This window comes from Sinohyriopsis cumingii, chromosome 17, assembly GCF_028554795.1.
Source record: "Sinohyriopsis cumingii isolate HCF-2022 chromosome 17, ASM2855479v2, whole genome shotgun sequence".
Lineage (NCBI taxonomy): Eukaryota > Metazoa > Mollusca > Bivalvia > Unionida > Unionidae > Sinohyriopsis > Sinohyriopsis cumingii.
The window spans coordinates 119,590,902-119,605,267 of NC_142977.1; the positions used below are offsets into that span (position 1 = coordinate 119,590,902).

Genomic DNA, 14,366 nt, shown 5'->3' on the forward strand with positions numbered 1-14,366 from the left:
ATTTTGAGTCCAAATAAGTTGGAGGCTTCAGAGAATCTGTCCTTGATTGCCTGTAGGTGAGTCTCTTCGTGGGTCATGAAGGCACAGTCATCTTCAAAGAGTGCTTCAATGATGAGTCTTTCTAGTGTCTTTGTTTTTTCAGCTAGGCGACGGAGATTAAACACTGATCCATCCAGGCGATACCTAATGTAGATGCTAATGTCAAGGTCACGGATGGCATGGAACAGTACCTGTGCGAAGAAGAGCTTGAAGAGCAAGTACACAGCCCTGTTTGACACCATTAGATATTGGGAATTTCTCAGAGGGTTCACCGTCTGAGAGAATCTCTCCAGTCATGTCAACGTGGAGGAGCCGAATGAGGTTGGTAAACTTCTGAGGACAACTAAGTTTCTTGAGTACTACCCACAGTGCGTCTCTGTTGACTGTATCAAAAGCCTTTGTCAGGTCCACTAAGACAGCATACAGATTCATGTTCTGCTCAAGGCATTTCTCTTGGACTTATCTCACTGCGAAGATCATGTCAGCGGTGCTGCGGTCTGGCGCGAAAACCACACTGAGACTCGGGGAGGTTATCTTCTGACACTGCCGCAATAAGCCTGTTGAGGATGATGCGAGCAAGTATTTTGCCAGCTATGGACAGCAGGGAGATGCCTCTGTAGTTACTGCAGTCCACACGTGTGCCTTTATTTTTATAGACGGTCATGACTGATGCGTCCCTGAGGTCGTTTGGCATCTCTTCTTCCGTCCAGATGCTGATTAGCACATCGTGGAATGCCTCCAGAGTCTGTTCACTGAGAGCCTTGTACACCTCCTCTGGGATACCATCCTTTCCAGGTGCCCTGCCACAGATAATTTGTTTAATGGCCCTCCTAAATTCCTCCATCGTTGGTGGAATATCCAGTTGTTTATGCGTTGGCTGCTTAGGTATTTGGTCAAAAACAGATTGGCTGACCGATGAGGGCATGTTTAGGAGCTGACTAAAGTGTTCTTTCCATCTTTCCTTAATGCCATTCTTGTCCTTTATTACTGTAATGCCATCTGCAGAGAGCAAGGGCGCAGAGCTGGACTTTGCGTGGCTGAAGATTGAGTTGATGGCGTTATAGAACTCTTTGGAGTTGTTACTGTCAGCATAGCTTTGCACTTCATCAGCTTTTTTTCCCACCAATGGTCATGCATCTTGCGGATTTCCCTCTGAGCCTCAGCTTGATAGAATTTGAAGCGGTCTTTTTTTTGATGGAGTTTGTGTCATTCTGCCAGTCCATGAATGCTTTGTTCTTTCTGGCAAGCAGATCTTCAATGGCAACATTGTTCTCGTCGACCCAGTCTTGATGAATTCGCTTCTTTTGGCCCACAGTCGCCATAGCTGTTTCTCTTATCGTGTCCCTGAGCTTGTTCCATTTTTCGGAGGCATTTCCACAAATCGGTCCGTTTGTTATTCCGGAAATGCATGTTGGTATCAATGAGAAGCCAATGAAATTGCGAATACCTATCAGCCACAAACGCCATGCAACAATCATCAGTGCCTACTCCCCTACCCTATCGAGTACAGCAGAAGCCATCGAGCAGTTCTATACCGATCACAGCTCTGTACTTAGCTCAGTTCCAGCTGACGACAAGATCATAATACTGGGGGACTTCAACGCCCGTGTTGGCTGTGATTATGGTCGATGGAAAGGTGTGCTTGGCAAACATGGTGTCAGCAGAATGAACAAGAACGGCCCGCTCCTACTCAGCAAATGCGCAGAATTTAACCTCCTAATCACAAACTCAATGTTCAGAATGGCGAACAAACACAAGAAGACCTGGATGCACCCCAGATCTCGCCAATGGCACTTAATCGACTATGTAATAGTCCGCCAGCGTGATGCCAAGGATGTCGTCATCACCAAGGTCATGCGAGGAGCAGAATGTTGGACAGACCACAGACTTGCCCGAAAACTACCCTATAGATGCACGTTGCCCCTCATCACCTAAGACGTCCTAAACTTATGCGCACAGCCTTCAACATTGTCAAACTTCAGCAGCCTTCCACCAAGCTCAATTTCCAGAAGAGACTAGATGACAAGCTGTCTTTATATATATATATATATATATATATATATATATATATATATATATATATATATATATATATATATATATATATATATACTTTTATCATTTATATCATATATATGTGTGTGTGTGTGTGTGAGAGAGAGAAAGAGAAGCAAGTGTTTAATAGCTGGTCTGCAAAATAATGGCGATATCATGCAAATTAAGATATAAATGATAAAAGTATATATATATATATATATATATATATATATATATATATATATATATATATATATATATATATATATATATATATATATATATAATAGTTTAAGTCGCTATATTTCATCTTCCATTCTGAAACGTGTAACTGCATGGCATTTTTGTCGCCATTACATGCCCTTTGTACAATAACAATAAAAGTATAGCTAGTCAGCCAGCAGAAGATTGTTATCAGATATCTAACTTCTTAACGGGCAGTGAAACGTAATGTTTGCAAGGCAGTCTGGGAAAGAGTCCATAAACAAATAATGACTTGGCCTATGTATTGAATGTATCAGTGATAGTTTTCATTCAGGGTCCGTTAAGATGCATATAGTTCAAAGCCATGTTATCATGAGACTGACTATATTGTGCCGATTAAAGTAAATTAAAAACAAATGTCGAACAGAAACGGGGCAGTAAACCATTTCAAATTAATAACTATACACCTCAGGAAACGTGTGTGTCAAATTTAAAGCAATCCACTACCCTGGTGGATGCATGAATGAATGCCATGTAAGTATCAAGTTTATCTTGGATCTACTAAATATTAACATAGCTTTTCATATTTTTAGAGGAGTAATAATGAATGTTTTGTAGCAGCGATGCTGGCAACAAACTAGAATCCAAGAGGGGATACAGGTCTTTATAGAACCTAGGACTGAATAGATTTCGTTAAAGCATCTTGCTGCAGTGGAAGCTGACTGGAAAGGTGAAATTGCTATACAGAGACAGCATAGGTACAAAACGAAATTTAAAACCAGGATAGAACAACAATAAGGTTTTTATTCTAGAAATTGCGTTTTGCTTTTTTATTGCAAGGAAACAGTTCTGTTTTATGCTTTCTTTTTCGAAATGTTTTGGGTACATATAATGATGATGACAATGAATAAAGTGATGTAAAATATATACCTAACTGTACGGGCTGAGATACGAAATCGAAGGCTTTGAATTGATTTCTAGAGAACAAAACGCATGGGCATATGCCATTAAAGCCTCAAAGACAGACATGTATATTGGATGCATATTTCGCTTTATGTATATCAACATCACTGGAACCCCGACTTGGAAAAGAGAATGATTTTGAAATGATTGTTTTCTCTCTCGCACAGTTGGAAGAACTGATAACGCTTAGTATAATCTTCTTAATAATATTCTACACAGCAAATAAGATGTCAGTCTTAACGCAGTCACTGTGGAAACATTAGGTGACGAAGATTACTCACATTATCATGACTGAGAAATTGTAAAACTGACTTCGCATTGATACCTGATGGAATCGACAAACATAGCCAGTCAGTCATGTTATTTCGTGTGACTGATATTTGTGCTTGATTGAGGATATTGTTTTTGTGTTATTCCGGCTGTTTGTCCTGTTTGTAAGTTATAAATATATTGTTTACTGATATCTGAGTTCCAGACATTATTTTTTCTCTTGGACAAAAGTATGGTCCACCTGAACTTTGTTAGGTTGTTTCATAAAATTTAAGTAAATAGACCTGACCTTGTCTAACACATGGATGGAAATTGAAGAAGTCCAGGTAAATTTGTTTTGTCGTAGGCCAGGTGGCTGTCTTTATATAAGTTTCACGTAATCAAAATTATTTCGTTTCTACTTTGCTTTCAGCTCCAGAATCAATGATTGTTGCATTCATATAAAATTTCAAACGAACCATTTGTTCGGAAATATTCATTTGAATTGCAAAGTGCTCAGTTACCTTTTGGATTAAGTCACTATATTGAGATCAGTTTGAATTTATTTAAGGACATTCTAAATTATATCATTGTGATACATCAAGACTAAGAAGATCAGCTTATTTCATCTAAAGTTTAATACAATACATTCGGAACACTCTACATGTTTGGACTTGTAATATAACTTTTAGGACCATTTGGAATTGAATTCACTACACTGAATGTACCTTTTAAAGTTTCACTTTTTATGCTTAGGAAATAAAAGTTTTGTTTGAATTTTAAAAAAAAATTGTAGGTTTTGCTTTTTCTCGTATTTAGTCTAAGATCATAGAGTCGTGACAACCGTGGAAGAATGATTGATAAATGAATGCAACTGCGCGCATTTATGTATCATAATAATGCATAATACATGTGAGCAATATAAATACAGTAGCTAGTTCGCAGAGTATAACACTTGTTCAACAGAAAGCATTACTAACTGTACTATGCTTCTATCTCTCTGTCTGTCTGTCTGTCTCTCTCACACACACATACACACACACACATTTTCGGACCTGGCCTTGTGAAAGGACGTTGCAAATTCGAAATGACATCATTCTTCGTTTCGGGTTAAATGGATTTGTCTTGTCCATGTTATGATCTTGTAAATCTATGGGAAAATCGCTCTTAACTTTATTTACAATATATTCAATGACTCTATGTGTCGGTACAAGTTTCCTTGTGAACCAAACGGAAATAAAAAAGAAAGTGCAGTCATAAATAGAAAAGATAAAGCCGTCTATCTGCTATCGTCTTGACCAAAACGGTTGTTTACGAAGTAAACTTTTCACTAATGGAGAACATAGTATAGACAATGCCAGATAATTTATATTCTTGTGCCTAGAACGTTGCATCAGTTGCATTTCTATCAGATATATTACGCCTCTGTGGTCTTAAAATAAGCAATCGAAAATAGCGAGAAGAACAAGCTTTGTAAAATATTCAACAAATAGTTTATTTCCCTAGAATACAAAGCAAAAATTGTAAAATGACCTTTCTGTACTGCGAATTAAATCCCAAACTATCCTAGAATTACTAACACAAGTCCTTAATCCCAAACTATCCTAGAATTACTAACACAAGTCCTTAATGAATAAAGTTCTAAGGCTTAATGATAATCTCAAATAAATCTAACGATGGCAGTATTAATGTGCCTGGTGTGGCCCGTGTTTTGGTGATGTGACAACCGTCTATTGATGGATGAAAATAATAAATTCTAAGAATATATCACTTAACTGAAATTTCACTATAAATTAAACTCTCTATTTCCAATAATGTTCCTTTTGAAGAGCATTCTGTCTTTGTAGTGAATAAGTCATTTGAGTAAATAAATTCCAGCCCAAAATGAAACACTGGGCACAACAATGATTCAGCCTTAAGATTATATATCACTAATAGTACATTTTATAAAAAAGAAGATAATACAGTCCTCTACACTGCCTTAGGTCACAATTAGCATTTTCAAATGATAATAAAATATTGCCTAATCGAGAATTCATTATGGAATGTTCCAAATGTTTACAAGATAAAATCGTAGTTACAATTAGAAAGTCTATTACTAAACTTATAATAAAGAAGAAAGCAAACACAATGTCCTTAACGCAGAAACTATAATCTTCCCCAGGATAAATTCGTGAGAAACCTTGTAAAGAATGGTAATGATCGGTTTAAGAATACTCGCCAAGGGTGGACCATTCAGTGAACTCACTCGCAAACGAACGTACCCATACGAGTATATAAGCTACTGGGACAATTCTGTCAAAACTCAGCTGCCAGCAATTAAGGACTTCCAGTCATTGCTGTCCAGAAAAAAGCCTTTCATAAAGCGTATATACGCATGAAGCCAACGTCTGGTCCGAGCTTGATTTTGAAACCCTTGGTGAATTAAAAGAAAAAATATCTGCTCACCGATGTGTTGTTGCTCGCGGACATCATCTGGACGTTTATGTAAAACAGCCATTTGTGTGTATAATCAAGGCACGGTACACTACTAGACTGTATTGCGAAATAAATCCCAAATAATCATAGAATTGCTAACACAAGTCCTTAATTAATAGCGTTTTGAATAATTATTAATGGTAATCCAAAATAAATCCAACGAAGACAGTGTTAAAAATGTGCCAGTGGTGGCCCATGTCTAGGTGATGTCACAACAGTCTCTTGTTGGAACAATAATAAAATTCAACAATATATCCTTAATTTAAATTTCACTGCGAATTTAAGTCTCTATATCGAAGAATGTTGTTTTTGATGAGCATATTTTATTTCCATTGAATAAATAATTGGAATAGATAATTTCCACCCCAAAATAAAATACTGAACACAACAATGATTTTGCGTCAAGATCATATAGAAATAATGAATACATTTCTAGAATGAAAACCAAGATTATAAAGCATTCTACTTTACATCAGGGCACAATCAGTATTTTCTATAATAAAAAACAGCAAAATCTAGTACCTAATTAAAAATTTCATTCTGGAAGATTCATAATGCTTTAAAGATAAAATCGTACTAATAATTAGACATTACTAAACTTATAATAAAGAATACGGTAAATACAATGTATTTGACTCCGGCAAGGATAATAATCCTAACAGTTAACCCATACTCATATGAAAATATTTGCTATGTATTAGGTGTTTTTTTTTTACAGAATAAAATGAATGATTTTCAGATCAGGTAGAAAATGAACTTGAGTTTGGATAAGGTCAAGTCCAAAGTACAATTATCCATAGCATATAATGAAGAAAAAAAAAGAATGAATAAATTAACTAAACAACAATGCAATGTAAATATACATAACATATGTCATGCTTCTACCTTTTTGATAGGGAAGCATTGTTTCGGTTGCGGACCCCTCCTTCCCAGTCGGTATTCTCCACGTTCCTTCTCTTGTATCTGCAATGACATACACAATTATATAAGAAAACAGTAACGTTTAACACACAACGAAAAGCCGTCCTTTCTGCACACACCACCTATATGTTTATAATTTCCTATCCAGCATTCAACACAACCATCGTCTATAAGCCCTTAATTTAAACTGCATCTATAAGCCAATTTGCTAAACAGTGTTTGCAATAGGATGCCATTCCTAAATAATGATTAAATTATTGGATGAGAGGTTACTGCTCAAGGCAAACTGAACCCATCACTAAGTTCAGCAACGTTTAGTTGTGGAACATCTAAAACTGGACCAAGCCTTATTTCTGGCATGGGAACATATATTATTCTAAGCAAAACTGTACCAAGCTTTATTTCTGACATGGGAACATACATTCTTGTAAGCAAAACTGTACCAAGCTTTATTTCTGGCATGGGAACATACATTCTTGTAAGCAAGGTCCATAGTTAAATGTATTTTCAATTAATATTACAGCAAGCGTGGGACGAAATACATCGAAAGTTGGTAAGAAAAATGTCAAGTCAGTATAATTTGAATTAAATAAAATCGTTTACAAAATGTGTAACTAAATATATATTTCATATATGGGTCTGAATTACATTTAAATCAGAAAATTTTAAATAGGAATGTATTTATGTTATCTAGCAACACATTAGTGTCTAAACTAGGAGACCCTGTACCAGTTTATCGATAACGCAAACTGGGATCAATTCCAATTCAAATAGTATTACAGTAGAATCGGAACTAAGAGGTCATGTAACACTTTATCAATGACGCCAACCCAGGATCATTTCCAATTAGGCATTAACGTAATCTTTAATTGTATCTACGGTCTGAGTGACCTAGATATGCAGTATATTTTGTTTATTAGTTTAATCTGGAACTTCAAGTTATTTATCAGCTAAACACGAGGCATTTATGGGGTTTAAATAAATGCTATCAAACCAAATTCTAAAACAAACAATATGTCCTCAGGTTATCATTTTAGCTAGCGTCAGTCTGATACAGTCAATATTAAGTGTGTCAGTGTCAGTGTTTTAGAGTTTCTATTTGAGACAATATGTCAAAAAGAAGAATTTACAATGAAATAAATGTTGTCAGTTTTGGAACTGGGGAAATTTCATGTCTTTTTTGAATAATACGCACGGGAAAACATGTTTCAAAGTTGTATTTAAATCCAACGCTTTGTTTCAAAAGTACGGTCTATTAATTTGCGCTACTTGCACTTATACAAATAATTTGGTGGCTATACATTAATGGGCCACACACACTGTCTTTAGAGACCATTCATAAACAATGTTCGTAATGTGACATTTAATGAAAGATTTACATCTATAATACTGATATTTTAAGAGAAAGATTTCGTTAGGATTGGCAATTTAACGAATCACAGTTATTCATCAGATCTGATAAATAGTATGCCCCATCCGATGAAAGTTTAAATATAGAAAACTAAGAATACTGGTATTTCTTAAAAATCTAATCTAGAACGTTAAATACTATTTCAGCAAGCATGCAGATTTACATCGACTTTCCAATCACCTCTTTAATTAATTACATAATTAAGCACACCTTTAAGATTTCTGGTGATTTTGTTATTGTTTCACATAATCTGCTCAATAATAATATTAGTAATCTAACAAACAAATCAAATGGAATATTTCTCCATATTTGTTCAGAATATTTTACTTTGAATGTGTCTTTCCATTTCATTGCGCTCCCCCCTCCTCCAGGTCCAACTGGGGTGAACAGCGTGAATTCCTCTACTGCAATGGTCATGATATACTCATGTTTACACATTTATTTAGCAATAATAAAAGCAAATAGGATGAAATAGTTTTAGTATATCCCATTTAATTCCCCCAAGAGAAAATAAGCTTTAATTAACTTTATTTAAGTTAATAGATGATAATACAAGAATGTAATTGTGGAATAGGTTAAACAGGGTTATCGCAAGTTTTTAAACGTGTGTGATATTAGATTCTCTCTCGTTCTCCCTCTCCAGTTCTCATTGACTGATGTGGTTTAGACGGTTCTATAAGAGTTTAGTAACTTCCCACTGGTTGGGCTGGGTCACATGAATAAGCAAATTCAAGGTAACACGATTAGTAAGATCTCTCACGTGGGGCATATTGCAAAATTTAGTTCATCATCATCATCATCATCTTTATTTCCTTCCATGGAAGATTACATGATATAAGAATAAATCATCTGAATACAATCAATAAATATAAAAAAATAAAAAAAAATAAAAAAAAATATTCTATATTGGAATACAAATTCTTACACAATATCAATCAACAAAGTGTTCGTCAACTCATAAGTTGCAAGTTTCAGTACCTTATTTACAGAAGATAGCTGCACACTGCATGACAAAGTATGCTGCATACAGGACGAATAGCTTGGAGTTTTCTTTGTCGATTACTCCTGATGGTAACCTTTTACCTAAAAGATATTGTAGTTGCAGCTCATCTTCTGCATTAAATAACGTAATGTGCAGGCTCAGGGGAAATTTATCAGTAAGGAAATCCCAGAAAGAATTTCGAAAGTTCGACATATAAGGACAACTAACACAACAATGAAGTATCAAGTCTGTATAAACATTCCCACATCTAATACACATATCAAGCTGTGTTTGTGGAACAGCAGCCCATAGTTTAGCTACATATGTAAATACCTTAGTGTGTTGTCTAGTTTTAGCCGACTGCCACACTGAGGCAGGTCGTAAGTATTCGTGTATCGAAGAGAATCTATCAAAATCTGCTTGATTAGACATACGAACTCTCCAGAGGCTATTTTCAAGACCAAAAATTTTTGACCTTACAATTTCTTTCCAATTATGTTTATCTGGAATTTCAGAATGATGTAAATAATCAGTTAGATACCCGAGCAAGTCAAACTTCTTTGAGGTATAATATAAATTTGAAATTAACCCGCAGCTTGACATGCATCCGCTCAGAATGAAGTGAAATAACGCAACGTTAAACACACGTTTAGTATGTACATTGTTAGGCATCAAACACAATCTGTGTAAAAACATCAATTTTCTTCTATCAATTTCGGACTGCGCTGATGTCCATCCTAGCATTCCCAGGGCAATGTCTGATCTTGTATGTATTGGAAAACCTTGTAAATGTTTGGCAAAATACCTCAGAGTTTTATCCAATAAAGCGAGGTCACTTTTTGAAATGTTACACCATAATTCACTTCCATAAAACATTGAAGGGAAAATTACCTTTTTAATTACATTTGCAGCAACCAAAGGATTTAAACCATTCGGTTTAATGCCAATACCAAACAGACCGTGAAAAGATTTTTTCCCTTTCTTGCATGCATCGAGTATTGCATCATGCGACGTCAGCTTTGAGTTAATCCGGTGACCCAGGTGTGTTGCCGAATCGGTGACCGGCAAACATGACGGGCCAAGATACCATTTCATATTGATAAAATTCTTGTATTGGGGTCCGAAAATGATAATGTATGACTTTGTAACACTAAGCTCGAATCGCCACTTATTACTGTAGTCGTATGCTATATCTAACAGCTTTTGTAGATTGCTAGGATATATAGCCAAAAGTGAAATATCATCAGCTAGGGTTGGATTTCCCACAGCTAAGGATCCAATCTTTGCTCCAAATCCACTATTTTCTAACTGTAGCAGCAAGTCATTTATAAATATTGTGTACATCAAGGTTGACAAAACACCCCCTTGTCTCACTCCTTGGCCAATTGAGAACCAATCTGAAAATTGCCCATTTACAAGAACTTTACTCTGTAAATTTGTATACATGTTAAAAAATATCAAAAGGGATTTACCCGTAATTCCCAACGTGAATAATTTAAAAAGCAGTCCTTCGTGCCACACGGTATCAAATGCCTTTTTTGTATCAAGAAAAGCAGCAAAAACCCGTGAACCCATGTTTACATTATATTGTACTGATTGCAACAGCACAAAACTCGCTGTTGTGCAGCCTAAACCTTTTTGGTAACCATGTTGTTGTGAACTGGGTATACTAGAATTAGTATCTTTGAGCCAAGTTACCAAACGTTCATGAATAATTTTCTCAAAGGTTTTGTAGATAACAGGCAGTAAAGTAACAGGCCTGTAACTTTCGAGGGAGTTCTTTGATTTTCTGTTACCTTTGTACAGTGGTATTACTAACCCTTTTTTGCAATCTACAGGTATGTAAGATTGATCAATCATCCGAGTAAATAAAATTGTCATACACTCGATGAGGTAGTCGCTGCCATAGATCAAATGTTCATTGCAAATTTGATCATGGCCCGATGCTTTTGATTTCTTTAGACCTTTAATGATTTCTCTTACTTCATTTAAACTGATACTGGTCTGTAAGGCCTCGATATGGCTTACTTCGTCCTGTAGACCCCGATTTAATTCTCTCTCTATAAATTCATAAAAGTTTCCGTCAAAACTATGGTTTAAATTCGGCGTGTGAATGTCCTCATAGTATCTAGCAAAGCCATTTGCGATGGAATCATCATCACGGACACAAACTCCATCAGTTGATAGTTCCTGACAAAAATTTGTATTGTTCCCTCTCTTAATGTTGATCATTTTCCAAAAGTATCTTACATCGCATTCATGTGCTTTTTCAATTTCTTCATACACCTCCCCCATATATTTTTCCACAGCCAGTTTTTGAACGTTTCTAAAGTCTCTCTTCTTATCTTTATATTCTCTGTAAGAATTAAATTGACTACCCCTCGGTCTTCCCTCATTTATCCAAGTATACCTAGCTTGTCTTTGAAGTTTATGTGCTTCTTTGAGTTCATTTGACCAATATGGTTTGGCATGATAATTGAATTTAGACTTTGGAAGCGCGATGTCGCTTGACTGCTGTATTGCATTAACAATCATTCTCATTTCTTGTGTTCCTGTTTAAGTCTGTGGACGTGTTTTATGTTATACTTAAATATTATTCGAGACGACAAACATTTATTTGGACTGTTCAGTGGAATTTGAGAGTGCTCATTGTTTGGACTATACTATTATTCTGGAACTGTTGTAAATTATTCGAAATTCTGGAAGACGCCATCTTGACAAAGTCACGATAACTGACAGATGTGTGCAATAGCTACTTAAACCTTGGACCTTTCGATCATAAAATCAATAAACGTCTTCCTCACATAAGGTGCAAGACCATCCAGAAAGTATAGTTCAAATCGATAACGTAGAACTAGTAGTTTTGTGCATTAAATCATTAATATTTTCTCAGTCACCCCGAATCAATCGGGTTCTTCCTTACCCAAAGGTAAAGCAATCCACAAAACAGTGACCGCAGATAGAAAACTTAAGTTATTGCAGAAATTATTTGTCTTCTTTCAGTCGATGCAACTTTACCATTGAGCTTTTAACTCCAAATCAATAGGGTCACTCATATATCTCAAATTCAAGCGACCGATACAGCTTGGTAATTATAGACAGCGAACACCTTGAGTTAATGTGCAAAAATAAGTAAGAGGTAGACGGGTGGACAATATCGAAATACAGCACACTCCGACCTTCAGCAGAATTATAAAAGGCGATTATTCAGACAAAGTTGCATTTTGATGTCTTGTAATACAGTCATCTACAACTACCCACAATGTACCTCTTGTTTTTCCTTCTCTCTTTCATGTACCTAGATTTGGAATACAGTCAATTATACTTTAACCAAGCTTGTTTCCGATTGAAAACTCACCAAGTTCTATTGAAGCCTGCGGGATTCTTGCTTCTCTAATCGCATCTGCAATTTTCCCATATTCATTCTCATCCAGTGCAGCAAGAAAATTGTCGTAATGTTGGTCATCTTTATATTTCAAAATTTCAAGAAGCTTCCTTGCCTTGTCAGTTTCTGTCTCTTGTTTGGATATCCTTTCATACTCATCAAAATTAATCACCAATTTTCCCATCAGACTGTCAAGAACAGTGGAAACACAGAGGTCATGGATAATTCTATTCCACTGGGACTGAATCTTGAGCCATAATTGAGAATTCATTTTCTGAAAAGATTAAAAAAAGAAAGCATTTGAAAAGAATGCGATACCAAATGCAGAGCTAGCCTCTAATATGTATTTAATACTTTCAAGCAACCAATATAAACATGACTATCAGTAAGCCAAATGGTTCAAACTATCATTCAAGTTCAAATAAAATTGTACATTACATTTGCTTTTCGTCACCAAGAAAATAAAACATTTTAAAAATTGTGGCAATTTGCATATGCAGTCTGTTTGAAAGATGAAATGATTTCATATAATATTACTGAATACGCGCTTCAAAAACTATTATTTGGGGAACATTTACATTATTAAGAAATGACGGAAACGTCACAGATTGACGCTTACAGTATTTTGAAAGGATTTATCTGCGTATCGAATGCGGCAATAATATTACCTGAATTATGGAGTGTTTATAACGTCAAAGACTTAATCGGTATTTCCCGTAAATTCCTTGGATAGATGTGTTAATGAAGCATGAAGATGTTGCATGGGTTTTCAAATACGTATCCGTTTAGGGACTGTGTTGGAAGAATATCAACGTGAGCTCGGTTAGCCTAAAAAGCAATGTGTGATATTGTGCAAGAAAACTTCCAGTTGCTGATGTTTGCAGATTTACCAGAAATTGATCCTAGCGAAGAAGACGCTGAAATGAGTAGTGAAGAGAGTGACATCGAAATAGCGATATTAGACAACAACAAGCAAATTAGTTAGATACATATTTTAGTATAATAATACAACAATGACATCGACACTCAACTTCTGGTTACTCAAGTCTAATGGAGCCAAGAAAATCTAAGCTTCAACAGCACTACGTCACGTTTTAAATGGTTGGATACAAGCGTGTCAGGTCTGGCCGTGTCCAATTGGGTGTACTACTCATTGATGGGTCACTTGTACTCATTTCAGTTTTGCCGACAATGTGGATCTGTTAGCGATTATGATCGATGAAACCAAAAGAGATTTATCGACATTGTGGAACTTATTGTGCAAGCAAAATGATGCAGACGTCAATAAAATAAATTGCAGTTTCCAGTCCAGGTAAAATTTAAAAATATTACAAATCGTATCCTTTTTCTGATGCCGTGGTAGTATTACTTGCATAACGCAATCACGCTTTCGTATCCTCACACTAACCGATTGTTTACGCAAGCTTAGTGGTGGCTCAATATTGTTATGTCGCCATAAATACCATTTTTAACGAATAAATGTCGATCAATGTCCATTAATAGCTCCAACATGAGACTGGTTTTTGACAGCAGTTCATTTCAAGCCATTCCCGGTGACACAGGATAGTGTACGGAGTCTAGCTTATACACTATAAAGTCTTTGACCTCTGTGCGCAGGCAAACCTAGACCACCCAAGCATGTTGACATTTGTCCAAATTCCACCCATTAACCATTTTCCCGGCCTGATGAATAATGC

The 14,366-nt window shown here is 35.9% G+C and overlaps 1 protein-coding gene across 4 annotated transcripts in view; it reads right to left on the bottom strand.

Moving 5' to 3' along the window:
• The window catches only part of LOC149779754 (uncharacterized), a 114,870-nt gene that overhangs the window by 10,470 nt on the left and 90,034 nt on the right, over window positions 1-14,366 (bottom strand). For 2 of the 4 annotated variants that reach the window (XM_089940615.1, XM_089940614.1), the window contains exons 2-3: window positions 12,643-12,943; window positions 6,856-6,933 (exon numbers count right to left, since the gene is read on the bottom strand). In XM_089940615.1, the coding sequence (XP_089796741.1) occupies window positions 6,856-6,933; window positions 12,643-12,940 (376 nt within the window). In that variant the 5' untranslated portion in view covers window positions 12,941-12,943. The remainder of the gene's footprint in view (window positions 1-6,855; window positions 6,934-12,642; window positions 12,944-14,366) is intronic. The other 2 variants (XM_089940616.1, XM_089940617.1) reach the window with 1 other exon arrangement.